Here is a 15,950-nt window from a genome sequence, read left to right as displayed (position 1 = left end):
AGGAAGTCCTTTTCTAGCGATTTTTTTAATAATTGCGGCATACAAAAATTGCCAAAAAAAATAACTATTTGCGGCGACTTTTGTAGTTCACTTAATTAACTTATAATAGAGTAGATAATTGCGACGAACGTCTAGCATCGTAAAAATCGTTGGAAAAAAAGTATTTACAATGATTTTAGAAGTTATTCCTGACAATTTTTGACACCCAAAAAGGCTAAGTTGATTGTAGTGTATACACACACCAAGCATGCATACGGGATGATGATCGATCATTATCTGTTGCACGAAAGTTTATATATGATCAAGGTCCTTGAGATCATATATATATATATATATATATATGTTAGAATGCACAGCGGAAAAAGTACCTCAAGCTCAGCTTCAAGAATTGCTCCACGAGTTTTTCCAGATTGATAAACTCCAAGCGTTTCCTCTTAGTGGCGAAAGTGTACTACGTAGTATGGAACTAGAGTAACACTTACAAATCCACAGCCTAAGTATTTTATCAAGAGAGAACAAAAAGAGAGAGAGTCTTTTTTCTATTTTTTTTTTTTTTAGATAGGTGTCCACAAAACACAATTGAGGAGGACTATATATAGTCCTCCTATGCACGGCTGGCCTTAAAGGCCAGCCTTCAATATTCTTGTGTAACGCATGGCTTTAAGCCATGCGTTACATACGTTACAAGTAACGCATGGCTTAAAGCCATGCGTTACCAGCAGGAGGGGTCAGCCCCACGTGGGCGCCCCTCCAACTAATATCTCCCACTCGCACACAGTGGGCATGACCCCAGGTCAGCATCTCTCTAATGTTCTCAATTTTGTTCATACAAATAAATAGGCCGTGCGACCACCAAGCACAATTGTAGAAAGGAGGGAGTACATACACCAAATCTCTCCCAGAGAAGACCAGCATAGTAACATCCCTAAGGTGTCTGGTCATGTCCTAGACTTATTCGATCGCATCAAGATCAAGCATTTTCGAAACCCTCTTGAGTTTAAAAAAAAACTCAGAACAATGCTTGACTACCTCCATATATTTCAATGTGTTCACAACCTTTAGCCGCTACCAAGATGTAGCGTCATTTGTATGACGTCAGCAAACACTATCGAAGATACGATATCGAATAGTCTTCCCTTTACACTCATATCACTCAATTTTGGTCGAACTGCTTTCCCAACAATGCCTCTTTAGACCGTATCAATCATGGCCATAGACAGCATGTCAAAGTAGCAAACATCACAACCTCCATCTCGTGACATAGTCAAAAGTAAAGGACATTTTTTTAAGAAATGAGACTCACACAGTGAGAAAGAGGGAAATATTTTACTCACTTACTCATATGGTCGTATAAGCACATATAGTATGAAACACATGCTACGGTGGATTTCTCTTTCTCAAAGAGCATATGTCTATATCAACACCGTACAGATCTTAGTCTAGCCGCTCCTTAAGCGTCTAACCCGAATTCCTCAATTTGCACGTCTCCAAGGCGTCAAAGAGGAACTCGCATCTGGCTTACTACAGGTTACATGGATGGTGGGGTAACCCATGCATAGTCCTATCAATGGACCTCATCTTAGCTCCCACTAAGGCGACATAACTTTGTGTCAACCAACTTATCTCTTTGGACAAGTACCTAGGGACACAATGTCTCATCTCTACTCGCTACTTAAGCGCTAGAGGCGATCGCTCGTGTGAGTGAGCCGATCTAAGCCTGTTGACATATCTTGTGTATGCGTATTAAAAACAATACGATAAAGACAAGAACTGAATCATATTGTATTAATATCCCAAAGGAAATGTTACATCTTTATGTCATTTGGAACACAAATTACATTTATAGTCTACGCAGTCCTAGATTCCTAACATGAGCCTCGAAGACATCTCTTGCTATAGGCTTCGTTAAGGATCAGCAATCATGCGACTCGTAGAAAGATGTTTCAGAACCACTTCCTTTTGCGCTATCATGTCTCTGATGTAGTGATATCTGATATCTATGTGTTTGGTTCTTCCATGATACTTTGAGTCCTTAGCATATGCGAGAGCTGCCATGCTGTCGCAGAATATTGTCACCGGATCTGAAGTATCCGTGCCAATGTCTAAATGCTTGAGGAACCTCCGTAACCAAACAGCTTCTTGAACTGCTGCAGAACAAGCTATGTATTCTGCCTCCATGGTGGATAAAGCTATACAGGGTTGTTTCTTGCTGCTCCACGTAATGGCGCCTTGGTTGAGCAGAAAAACATACCCAGTGGTTGATTTGCGCTCATCAAGGTCGCTGCCCCAATCGGCATCACTGTAACCTCTTAGCTGCAAATCTGAACCCTGATAGCACAGCACATAGTCCGCAGTTCCCTTGAGATATCGCATAATCCTTTTGACCGCTTTCCAGTGAGCTAGTCCGGGGTTTGATTGGAATCGACTCACTAAGCCAACTGCATAGCATATGTCAGGTCGAGTACACATCATTGCGTACATCAGACTACCCACAGCATTAGCATAAGGGACACGAGCCATCTTTTCCTTTTCTTTTTGATTCTTAGGACACATCACTTTAGACAAGTTATCGCTCCTTGCAACAGGGGTGTCAATGGGTTTACATCCATTCATTAGGAAGCGCTCGAGGACTTTCTTTATGTAAGTCTGTTGAGACAAACACAAAAGTCTCTTTGAGCGATCTCTGTAGATCTTAACTCCCAAAATGTATTCTGCTTCACCCATATCCTTCATCTCAAAATTGAAGGATAACCACTCTTTTGTGGCGACTATCAACCCTTTATTATTTCCAGCTAGTAGTATGTCGTCAACATATAATGACAACATAATGAAACTCTTCTTAGACCTTTTGACATAAACACAATGATCCTCTGTGATCATCGTAAACCCATTCGAGAGAATGGCTCGATGGAATCTGAGGTACCATTGTCTAGATGATTGCTTTAGGCCATATATAGATCGTTTGAGCTTGCACACTTTGCGCTCTTGACCTTTGACCACAAAACCAGTTGGTTGATCCATATAGATCTCATCATCTAGTTCTCCATTGAGAAATGCTGTCTTAACGTCCATCTGGTAGAGTTCCAAATCCATGTTTGCTACTATAGCTAGAATCAGGCGAATTGAGGCAAACCTCACCACTGGTGAAAAAGTCTCCTCATAGTCTATACCTTCCTGTTGGGTATATCCTTTCGCCACTAAGCGAGCTTTGTACTTATCTATTGATCCATCCGACTTGCGTTTGACCTTAAGAACCCATTTGTTCCCAATAGTCTTACGTCCTATTGGTAGATCAACCAGATCCCAGACCTGGTTAATCTTCATAGACTCAATCTCATCATTAAGAGCTTTCATCCACTCATCTTTTGTAGAAGATGAGAGAGCCTCATAAATTGTCCTAGGCTCGTCATCATCATGCGGAGCTACCATAAAAGCTTCCCCTTCAATCTCAAAACGACGACGGGGAATACTTTCGCGTGTGCTTCTACGCGGCTGAGGTTGTTGTGATTGATTGACAAGTGATGTGCTCCCACTCGGATTCAAATAATTTGTAGGAGCTTGAAGAATTTCTTCCTCATTCTCAACTAAATTCCTTGGAGCACTTTCTTCTTGTTCTACAATCTCATGAAGTTCTAAACTCCTATCAACCTCACCTCTACTTGGAAACTCATCTTCAATGAAATCCACATCTCGTGACTCAATCTCAGTCACACTTCCATCAGATTGTTCACCTATTAATACATACCCTTTAGAGTGTTCTGAGTACCTTATAAAGATACACTTCTTCCCTCTAGGGCCTAACTTCCCATACTTATGAGAAAGATTGTGAACAAAACCCGTTGAACCCCATGGCCGCAAGTTACTCAAATTGGGTTTCTCGCCGGTCCATAGTTCATATGGGGTGGAAGTTACTGATTTGGAGGGCACTCGGTTAAGAATGTAGGCAGCAGTCAAAAGTGCATCCCCCCAAAAAGAAATTGGTAGGTTTGCTTGCGCCATCATTGACCTAACCATCTCAAGCAGTGTTCGATTTCTCCTTTCCGCCACGCCATTTTGCTGGGGCGTATTCGGCATCGTCAACTGTCTTTTGATTCCTTTTTCATCACAGAGCCTTTTGAATTGCTCAGAAAGATATTCTCGTCCTCGGTCAGTTCTTAGAGCTTTTAAACTCTTGTCTAACTGATTCTCAACCATTCTTAGATATCGCCTAAAGCATTCCAATGCTTCAGACTTATGGGAGATTAAGTAGACATGACCGTAACGTGAAAAATCATCTATAAATGTGATGAAGTAGACACCTCCGTGTCTTGCCCTCACACTCATTGGACCACAGATGTCTGAGTGGACTAATTGCAGTGGAAAAGATGCCCTTGTGGCTTTTCCAAACGGTTTTCTCTTAGCTTTTCCCATTAGACAATGTTCACATGTGGGTAAGATGACCTTAGCGAGATTGCCTATAAGGCCTTCTCTAGCTAACCTAGTCATTCTATCTTGCCCTATATGGCCAAGCCTAGCATGCCATTTATATGAATCCAAATTATCAGATGTAGAAAGAAAAGCAATTGACTCATTTATATTTGAATAATCTAAATTCAATATCATAAAACCGTCTTGTAGAAAAGCATTGCCATAAAACACATGGCCCAAATAAAAGGAAACATAATTGTTTTCAAATACAATACGAAAACCAAGTCTTAATAGAGTGACTACAGAAAGTAAGTTTCGTCGGATCTCGGGAGCGTATAGCACATTGTGAAGGAAAAGAGTGCGGCCACCCCGCAAGTCTAGCTTGTAGGTACCAAGTCCCAGTACCTCAACGCTAGCTCCATTCCCCACCTTGATATCACGACTCCTAGCTGGAATCCGGCGATACTCAACAAATCCAACTCTATCTCGCGCTATGTGTTCGGTCGCTCCTGAATCAACAGTCCACACAGGATAGGAGTGAGCAACCATCACATGGCTAGTTACAAAAACAATGCGAGAAAAGTCAGAGTGTACCTTCTTCGGCTCAGTGCAGTCACGAGCGAAGTGGCCGTTCTTTCCACAGTTGAAGCACTCTAATTTCGACTTGTTCTTCCCGCGCTTGCCCCTCTTGCTGCGCTGAGAAGTTCCTGACACCTTCTTAATTTGTCCAGCAGCTACTCCATTCTTAGACTTCTTGCGCTTAGGCCTTGATGCCTTACGCGAACCAGAATCAGCCACATAGGCCGTGTGATTGGGCTTGGCAGCCTCTAGGCGCTCAGCCTCCAATTCCAAGTGACGCGAGACATCATCAAAGTCTTTGATATTCTCGTTATGCGTCAAGTTCTGGCTCATATTCTCCCAAGAATTCGGCAGTGATCTTATCACTGCCTGGACTTGCTGTTCATCAGTCAGGTTGTTTCCTGCCGACTTAAGTTCGCGGATCATAGTTGACATAGCCCTAAGATGCTGCTTCATCGTGTGGTCAGAGCGCATCTTATAGGAGTCAAACCTCATGGTTAACCCACGCAACCTAGTGGCTGAAGTTCCACCAAACTTCAACTTCAAAGCCTCCCACATGCTTTGGGCAGTGTCATAGACCTCGAACTCACACATTAGATCATTGTGCATGCTGCTTAACATTATTATGCGCGCGCACCGACTTTTCTTAGCCCATTGAGTATAGGCTAGTTGATCTATTTTGTGTTGTTCCGAGGTCCCTTCCCCGGGCTCAGTAAGGGAGTGAGATAAGGCCTCCAAGACCTCTTGCTCATCTAAAACATATTGGATCTTCCGATGCCAAATGTCGTAGTTCTCCCCATCCAATTTCTCCCCTTTGTTTAAATCGGCAACTATACTCTTGGATGCCATTTCACTACAATACGCAAAGAAGGGATATTACACACACACCTAAGAAATCTGCCGCGTCCATCCAAGTTAAAAAAAAAAATAATTTAGACATGTCGCAAGATCGAAAAATCGCTAGGCTTCAGAATCATCTCTTGCGCCACAATATCCAATTATTAAATTTTTAACTTAATTCCCGCGCAAATTCAAAAAAAATATGGGAGAATTAATCATAATTCTCAACCATACTCCCACTATCTTAAGTAGTCATCTAGTCCTAGTCACATGTAAAGACATAACCTACTAAAATCGCAGTAACCTTTTGGGCCAGTCTACAAGGACAGCTACTTCAACCACAGTAACCTGTTGGGCCAGTCTACAAAGATGGTTCATATAAGACCATTACAGTCCATTTTTCTTGTTCCATCAGTGCATTTACAGTTCTTACTGGGGTCACTGTGGTCTTTTGGCTATACAGTGCATTTACAGTTCTTACTGGGGTCACTGCAATTTTTTTCAGTCTATCATCTACACTGACATTTCTAACTAAGACTACTTAGTGGGAATTTTTCTATTTTTTTATCAATAAAGACTAATGTATAAACATTCAAGCCTAACATTCATAGATGATAAAAATAATCACATATCCACATGTTCAATTCACATATACATGTTATCACATTTAATATAACAAATTAAATAAAAGATCACATGTAATATAACATAATGAAAAAAAAATAGCATGAATATAACTATATATTCATATGTGATCACATTTAATCTAAAAACAATTAAATAAAAAATCACATTTAATATAACAATATATCTTAGAGCAAATTTCATCCCCTCATTTTATTTTCTGTTTTTTAAAAAAAATGGGCTTGAACAAAGGTGGGTTTAAAAAAAAATGCCCAGTAAAAATGTTGGGCCAAGCCCAGCCCATATTTAAAAAGAAGGAAAAAGAAAAAAAAAAAAAAAAAAAAAAAAAGGAGAGAGTGGGCCGGGCCATGAGGCCCAAGCCCATGGAAATCAGATGACCTAATGGTCATCTTCTTCCCCCCTTCGGCTACTGTTCACGTGAACAGTAGCCGTTCGAAGCAGCACCCTGGAGCCTCCCACGCAGCACCGCAGGCGGCGGAAGTGATCGGTCCAAGCAGCAGGGTGCTGCCGACCACCTCGCCGGTGCGCGCTGCGCCTCCGTGGTGCGGGCAGCACCTCTCTGGTGCGCGCAGCACCGCGGGGGTGCGCGCAGCACCGCGCTGGTGCGCGCTGCACCGCGCTGGTGCTCGCAGCATCGCGCTGGTGCGCGCAGCACCGCAATGGTGCGCGCTGCACCACTGTGGTGCGAGCAGCGCCTGGCGGTGGTGCGCGCAGCACCACTGCGTTGGTGCTCGCAGCACCACCTGTTGCGTTTTTTTTTTTTTTTTTTTTTTTTTTTTTTTTTTTTTTTTTTAACAGGAAAAAAAGAGAGGATAAAAAAAAACACCATACAAATCTCAAGCATATGCGAGAAAAAAAACTGGAAGCAATTCATAAAATAGCTCTGATACCAATGTTAGAATGCACAGCGGAAAAAGTACCTCAAGCTCAGCTTCAAGAATTGCTCCACGAGTTTTTCCAGATTGATAAACTCCAAGCGTTTCCTCTTAGTGGCGAAAGTGTACTACGTAGTATGGAACTAGAGTAACACTTATAAATCCACAGCCTAAGTATTTTATCAAGAGAGAACAAAAAGAGAGAGAGTCTTTTTTCTATTTTTTTTTTTTTAGATAGGTGTCTACAAAACACAATTGAGGAGGACTATATATAGTCCTCCTATGCACGGCTGGCCTTAAAGGCCAGCCTTCAATATTCTTGTGTAACGCATGGCTTAAGCCATGCGTTACATACGTTACAAGTAACGCATGGCTTAAAGCCATGCGTTACCAGCAGGAGGGGTCAGCCCCACGTGGGCGCCCCTCCAACTAATAATATAGCTAGGCTGATAAGACATAATTAAATATTCATTCATAGTAAGCCTTGAATATTAGATTCTTCCGATAGGGTATATATGTGGCCTGCAGTACTGCAGATGATCATGTGGTGCAGATCGACTTATATAAGTTAGCAGCTAGCTAGTTGATCCTCCTTGTTTCTTTTTTGTTTAATTTGCTATTTTACTAATTAATTGTCTCGCTAGTTTTTTTTGTTTTTTTGGTGGGGGATACAAAGTAGATCAGACGTTAATGATCATGTCCAACACATGATCACAATTGGAGTAATAAATAATTACCAGGCTAATTTAAGTGTTAAATGCAAAATCTTGAAAATGCCATATTAATTAATATTGAGGTTGTCTGCACCGAATAATTAGCACCTAACTAACACGTGCACACGAAAGTTTGTATTATTGCTTGAGTTTTGCTAGCTAGCCCACGGACTTGACTTCGTGACGAAATTCCCCACATGATGACTACTTAATTATTAAGAAATTAAGAATATTTAAGCCTTGTAATATTTCAAGGAAAACTCTTAAATGCATGATCGTGACAGCTAATATTATAAGGCGGCCTGTTGATCAATTAATTAACTAAGTTTTCAGAAAGGCGTCAATTCCAAATGATGATGATATTTTCAACATGCATGCAGCATTAAAGGGTAAATCAACAGCAACCATGGTACGTAATAATTTATAATAACACCAATTTCATAGACGGACTAGATCATATATTAAAGATATATATATATTAGAAATTAAGGAAAATTAGGCTTTCTGATCAGGCTATCAAAAGTTGCAGATCTAGTGCATGAGCATGTTAACAATATTTTAACCTAATTAACCTGTTAATTTGTTTTTATATTCTCATTGAGACTCGAAAAGCCTTACAAATCCTTGCCTATTTGCCTGGATACGTAAGGTCAACTCCTCAAAATCCCTACTTCCATTAATTATAGTTTATTCACTGCAGTCAGTCCGGTACAGAAACCCAGATTTTATTTTTTTTTTTTATTTTTTTTAATTTAATTGCAGGAGAATACTATCCCTATTAATGCGGATCGAACCCATCATTTCAGAATGAGTATGTTTGTCTTCTTTCCCTACTCATGATGATGATCACCATCCCATGCAGCTTCATGCATGTCATAGATTGGTCATGATGAACATAGCATGTCATGCATGGTACGCTTGGTTTCTTTACCACTACTAATTTATTTTCTACCTACTCCAAGGGCTGCAGGTTAAATTTGGATCCAATTAGGCAGGGCCTAAGCCCTGAGGGTTTAAAGGCTGTTTGTGAGTTATTTTGTTCGTTCATCAAATGAAAAAGGCCATTATTATCTATTTTGGACTGGACATTTACAGATAGAGCTTCTATGGACGATTATGAAGAAAGTCAGGCTAATGGATTAATATGGTACTCAAAAGTCGACCCATCGTGACCAAACTATTAGGTAGATATTAATATGAGATACTGTATCGTGTAATTTTTTTGAAAAATAGTAATCTATTATTGAAAAGTGAATTTTTTTATTTTTATTTTTTGCATGAGTTTTATATTTACTCATTTTTTTAAAAAAATAATATGCGGTACTTGGACACTCCATAACTGCAAATATCATTTCTCCCTATTCATCTTGCCAGCTTAATCCAAAAATAAATTTACGAAAATATTTAAGTAAAGAACTGATCATGCCATAAATTAAAACATTAAAAGTTTTGAATGAGATTAAAGGGATGAATATATATATATATATGCTTTACACTCTCAAATTATCAATCATTTTTTACTTTGCCTTCTAATTTAATTGTTACCATCGTGATGAAAGAGAATTAAGTGACATGGCACAATCTTGATGGTCATGTTTTAATGAAGGGTGCCAAATTTTAATTTCTTTTTAATATTTGGATGATGCATGTGTTAATTTAGATAATTTGAATGCAAAATATAAAACCTATGATAATTTGAGTGACAGAGTGTTGTAAAATGAGTTGATATCAATATTCTTTTGTCCATATAAATAAAATAAAATAGAAAATGCTACAAAATAGTATTCAAAAACACTTAAAAATAAGACTAAAACTTTAGATTCCTTAATAATTTTATGTTTGTGGTTTTTTAATTTTTTTAATAAATCACATAATACCATATTATAATATCATGTCAAAGAAATAAATTAAATAGTATAAATTAAGAAACATAATAACATTTCCAATTACCAATTACCAATTATTTACAGGACGAAATCTAAAAAATTTATGAAAAATAATACAGAAATGTTTGTAAAAAAAAAAAAAATTAAGAAAATAAAATACATGAAGACTCTTTCCCAGTACCTACCCCTTCAATCAAACAGCAGAGATGAGACACACGACCATCATTGACGAGGATACTTTGGAAAATTCACATCTCCATTCGGTTCTGCAATCGGGAGACGGGACTCTGGAGTCGCTGTGAAGTCCCCTTGCCAGCACGTATGCTATGAACAAAAGGACGGCTTTTTTGTCGATTGCCACACTCCATGAGCGCCACAACCATTTGCCAATCCCAAACCCTTCTTCTTCTTCTTTTTTCTCTTTTCCCCATCCCCATTTCTCACCTCCACCACACTTCCGGTTTACTCTGTTCTTCCATGGACACTTTCTTTCTCGAGCCCATACAAAACTGCTCTGTTTGGTTGCCCGGAAAGTTACCGGGATGAAAAAGAAAGTAAAGTTTCCGGCCTTTTTGGTGTTCTTTTAACCATCGGGAAATTCCCCTCAAACAAGAACTGCCCACCTGAGACCAAAGCCAAAATACTACGTTCAGACTTTGATTGACGCGAGTTTTACTACTTCAGTCTCTACTCCTCTGTTTCCGAACTTTATCTGAAACAAAACAAGGATTAACCCCTTCGTTTTTTTTTTTTTTTCCCTTTTCATCCCTTTGGAAATAAATGGCCTCTGCATATACAATTGCTCCGTTAACCGAACTGAATTTTACATTTTGTTCGTCAATTTCGCTTCGGCGCTGCCAATTTTTCTTTCCTCCGGTTCATCGGGGTTCAAGGGCTTTCGCTAGAATTGGCAACTACCACCGAAACCCTAGCTTCGTGGTCGCCAAACCGAGCAGAATCCGAGAACTTGGGTCGTTCAGGTCGGTCGAGCTGGACCGGTTCGTGACGAGCGATGACGAAGACGAAATGGGCGAAGGGCTTTTCGAGGCGATCGAGGAGATGGAGAGGATGGCAAGGGAGCCGTCGGATGTGCTGGAGGAGATGAACGAGCGTCTCTCGGCAAAGGAGCTGCAGCTGGTGCTGGTTTACTTCGCGCAGGAGGGGAGGGACTCGTGGTGTGCGCTTGAGGTGTTCGAGTGGCTAAAGAAGGAGAATAGGGTGGATAAGGAGACCATGGAGCTCATGGTTGGGTTAATGTGCGGTTGGGTGAAGAAGTTGATTGAGGAGGAGCGTGACGTGGGGGAAGTGGTGGATTTGCTAGTGGACATGGACTGTGTTGGGTTGAAGCCCGAGTTCAACATGGTGGAGAAGGTGATATCTTTGTATTGGGAGATGGGTGAGAAGGAGAGGGTGGTTTTGTTTGTGAAGGAGGCGTTGAGGCGTGGGTTTGGTTGTGCTGCGGAAGTTGATGATGATGATGATGATGGGGAGGTGGAGCATAAGGGAGGCCCAACTGGGTATCTTGCTTGGAAGATTATGGTGAGTGCTGAGGAATTTACTCCTGTTTCGTGCATGAGTTTTGCTTTTTTCTGCTTTTGATATCATTTTTCGCGTTTAATTATATTCATTTAACCTTTTTTTTCTGTAGTTCGAGATTCTAGTTTTCTATGATAGCTTTCTGTTTGCTTTCATATTGGCTGGGACTAATTTGATTGTGGAGGCTTAATAGCCTCTTAACTTTTTGTTACTTGCTTTCAGTTGAGTCTCTGTCAAATTTTACTGTTCTGATGCGTTAAGGTGATCTAGATGATCTTAGTTGATATGTGAATAGTAATGTTTTGTGAGTTCGAGATGTGTTTGAATACAAATAGGTTGAGATATGTATTTAAATGTATAAAGTAGATTGAGATGAATTTAATTTTTGAAAAATTTTATTCATAAGCCTCACACACCACACACCACCTTTTTTGTTATTTTTTTCAAATTTTTTTCTCTTACCAAATGTGTGGTATATGAATGATGAGTAGAAGAATTCAATTATTTTAAAAAGAATAAGACCAAAATCAATTTTAAAAAAAAAAAAAATCGTGGTGTGTGGTGTATGAGGCTTATAAATAGCAAAACTCTTAATTTTTTTATGGGAAGATGAAAAAGTAGTGGTCCCATCAATGTGTGTTGAAATTTGGAAATCTTCCATATTTGCATAAGCAATATGTGTATAATGTGTAATCATAAGTGAACCACCTTCTGGAATTGGATGGAGGCCCAAGTATCAATCTATGTTTCTTCTGATTATTGTCGGTTGTCAAACAATATAGTTTGCACTATTCAAATGAGTTAGTGTCATTAGTTGGTTTTTTTAGCATCTTTTGTAGGGGTGTAAATCGGTCCGGTCCCCCACGGGCGCACGGGTGGGCCGGCGGGGTGGGAGGGGGGGGGGTGATGAACCGAAACTTTTGGTCCATTAGTTTCCCGGACTGAACACCCAGGGCCATGGGGACCGGATCGACCCAATTATTTTGTTATTTTGTTTCTTTCTTTTTTTTTTTGCAAATAAATTAATAAAAAATTATTTAAATTAGTAAAATTAAAATTAAGTTAATTATTAATGTAGATTATGTAACTAACTCATTAAAAAAATATTTAACTATAATTATATTTATGATGTTGATAGTTACTACTTACTAACTTAGACTTTACTCTTTAGTATGCATAATTATTAATAATATCATACATAATATATATGGTTAATAAAATGTATAATGCTTTAAAGATCAAGAGAGATCAATGGAAGAGCTTAGAATTTGTTTTTCAATACTTTACTCCGTTGGTCGATTATAATTGATTTTCATGGCAGGTCTTTTCATGATTTCCTTGTATCTCTGAACTAGACATAAACTAGCTCTTGTATATGTCCCGTATGCTTGGGCATTTTTGTCTCTTTTGATCAATAAAAATTTGTTTACCGATCAAAAAAAGAATATCAAACAATTTCATTGTACATAGATTATTCATGCTTGCTTGCAACTTAGGTATTTAAAAAAAATTACCTAATTACTTTAATTAAGTGTAAATAGTAGAGTATATGATGTATTAACTATTTACATATAATGACATAAATTATCATATGATTTATGATTTATTATTAATTGATAGCATATATTATTATATATTTTATATGATCAATGATAATAAATTAAATGAAAATTACATCATTAATTTATATAAAAATAATATATTAAATTATTAAAAATATTTTAAATATATATATAGTTCATCCGGTCCGGTCCGGTCCAAAATTTATTGACCCCAAGACTGGACCGAATTTCTTCGGTCCACAATTTTGGGACCGAAACCGACTGGTACAATTTTTGGTCCGGTCGGTTTTTCCGGTCTGGACCGAAAAATGTACACCCCAAATCTTTTGGCATATCCACTATAATATTTTAATTCTTCAATCTTTTGTTTCCTAGGTGTGTATGTTCTAAATTTAAATCAATTTTGAATTTTGTGGATAACAATGTAAGATGTAATTCGGTCAGGTTGAGGGTAACTATAGGGATGCAGTCAAGTTGGTGATTCATCTTAGAGAATCTGGGTTGAAGCCGGAAGTCTACAGCTACCTCATTGCAATGACAGCTGTGGTTAAGGAGTTGAATGAACTTGGGAAAGCTTTACGCAAGTTGAAAGGTTTTGCTAGGGATGGTTTGGTAGCAGAGCTTGATGCGGAAAATGTTGGGCTCATTGAGAAGTATCAGTCAGATCTTTTAGCTGATGGAGTACGACTGTCTAATTGGGTAATTCAAGAGGGAAGCTCTGCACTTTCTGGAGTGGTACATGAGAGGCTGCTTGCTATGTATATTTGTGCTGGTCGGGGACTGGAGGCTGAAAGACAGTTGTGGGAAATGAAGCTTGTGGGTAAAGAGGCTGATGGAGACCTTTATGACATTGTTCTTGCAATTTGTGCTTCCCAGAAGGAGGCCAGTGCTATAGCTCGGTTGCTTACTAGAGTAGAGGTTACAAGCTCTTTGTGCAAGAAGAAAAGCCTATCATGGTTGTTGAGAGGTTACATTAAAGGAGGACATTTCAATGAAGCTGCAGAAACACTGGTTAGAATGCTTGATCTGGGATTTAGTCCAGAATACTTGGACAGGGCAGCTGTACTGCTGGGAGTAAGAAAAGGAATCGACCGATCTGGAAATGCAGATACTTACCTCAAGCTTTGCAAGCAGCTCTCTGATGCGAGTTTGATTGGACCCTCCCTTGTTTATTTACATATGAAAAAGTATAAGCTTTGGGTCATAAAAATGCTTTGAGAACCTCTATTCAAACGGACAAGATTGCTATTCCAGATTCGTTCCAAAATTATAGTTTGCTGGTCCAGATGTTATGGCACTAGCACTTCTCTTCTGGATTTTTACATGTTAATACACCATCAATTTCTGGATGCAATTGACATGTTAAGTTTGTATAGTTTTGGATGGCTTTGAGCTGGACAAAATGGACGGACGGACCAGTTCTGTGATCAGTAGGGAAAATTAGGAACAGAGCTGTCTGTCCTGTTCTAAGTTACTGTATATATGGTGGCTGTTATAAACATAATAACAAAACTTCAGCACAACATAGTTAAGTTGACTGTATATAAATGCTACAGGTACGTTATTACTGTATTCTTGTTACTTATTTTCTTTGGAGTGATTAATATTCTTTAGAGGGCCCCGGTTTATATTCTGGACCTCAATCATGTACATAACGTATATTCATCATGATGAACTTGAGTTTTGATTGCATATATCATACAAAAGCCTTTTCTTTTGTACAGAAAGGCATTTACAGTCTTGTTTTAGGATTGAATAATGTTAGATATAGTCTTAGAGTGGATAAGCCGCACAATTCCTATGAAAAAAATAGCGGATTTATGGCAACCTCAGTAGAGGAACAATAGTATGTTTACATGAGAAATCTTTTTTCCCCTTTTGTACATATCGTGACTGTTGTATACTTCTCTTGCCTGTTGAGTATAGTCTATTATCTATGCTGGTCCTTGAAGAATGACAATGAATTTCTAAATGGTGATATTGCTGTGTTCAAGTGTTGTGTGCTGGAAAGATATTTGTTTCCTTTGGAAGAACGAGTCGTTTAAAACATGGAAGAAGATTAATATATTGGCCCAGGAGAAAGAAAACTAGAGCACTCATCAAATAGAATATGAACCAAGAATTGTCGGTTGGACTTTACATTTTGGCCTAGTATACATATGTACATTAAACTTTCCTTATGGTTTACCTTCTGGTATGCACTACTGGAACTTGTATTTTATTTATTCATGGTTGTTAAAACAACCATGAAGAAATAAACTTGTTTGGTGGGTGTTGTCCTTTTTGACTTGGTTGTTCCATACATCAATAATTCTATAATTTGTACCAATGCTAGCAACATAGCTGGACATCTAGTTTATTATGTCCATGTTGTCGTATCTTGCTTTTATGACTTATTATAGGGTCAAACTCTTGAACAAAAATCACCTTGCCCAATATTATAAGATTGAATAATGATATTCATATAACTATTTTAAATTATCAATATCATAGAATGATTTCATTAAAAATATTAAGTTTTTTTTATTTGAATTTTACATAGATAGGGAAAAAAAACTGTAAAAATGAAGTTGTAAGTGTGTGATAAACTTATATTTTGTTTTCGGGTTCACCATTTCCCTCTCGGGCTTGAACCATTGGGCACAAACTGGTGCATCGAAATGATATAATGTATGTGCCACACATACTGAGAGAAGCCGTATGCTTCCAGGTTTCGGGAAGATATCTATAAGAGTATTAGCAGTGGATTCAATAAACTTTAGCCAAAATTTAGGTAAAGAATTTACTTTTATAAATTTAGCTAGACACTTTTCAATAATATCAAATAACAGACTCTTCAAATCTATCGTTATTCTATTAAAATATTGATTTTGACATTTTTATTTATTTTAATTCTAACTGTAATTT

At 38.4% G+C, this 15,950-nt stretch overlaps 1 protein-coding gene across 1 annotated transcript; it reads left to right on the top strand.

Annotated features, from left to right (window-relative positions):
• The first annotated feature begins 10,123 nt into the window (after nt 1-10,123).
• Nucleotides 10,124-14,615, top strand: LOC121238920 (pentatricopeptide repeat-containing protein At2g30100, chloroplastic). The gene is made up of 2 exons (XM_041136021.1): nt 10,124-11,484; nt 13,488-14,615. The coding sequence occupies exons 1-2, from the start codon at nt 10,726-10,728 to the stop codon at nt 14,259-14,261; spliced, it is 1,533 nt and encodes a 510-aa protein (XP_040991955.1). The 5' UTR covers nt 10,124-10,725; the 3' UTR covers nt 14,262-14,615.
• Nucleotides 14,616-15,950: the final 1,335 nt, after the last annotated feature.

The sequence above is a fragment of the Juglans microcarpa x Juglans regia genome, chromosome 7D (assembly GCF_004785595.1).
Source record: "Juglans microcarpa x Juglans regia isolate MS1-56 chromosome 7D, Jm3101_v1.0, whole genome shotgun sequence".
NCBI lineage: Eukaryota > Viridiplantae > Streptophyta > Magnoliopsida > Fagales > Juglandaceae > Juglans > Juglans microcarpa x Juglans regia.
The sequence above is the reverse complement of the archived record's forward strand: the minus strand, read 5'-3'. Positions and strand labels throughout refer to the sequence as shown.

What these genes read in the sequence shown, in the direction of transcription:
- LOC121238920 (XM_041136021.1), top strand. Translation starts at nt 10,726, where the DNA reads ATGGCCTCTGCATATACAATTGCTCCGTTAACCGAACTGAATTTTACA. An exon ending in ATCTTGCTTGGAAGATTATG is followed by an intron (nt 11,485 to 13,487) that starts GTGAGTGCTGAG and finishes TAATTCGGTCAG; the next exon opens with GTTGAGGGTAACTATAGGGA.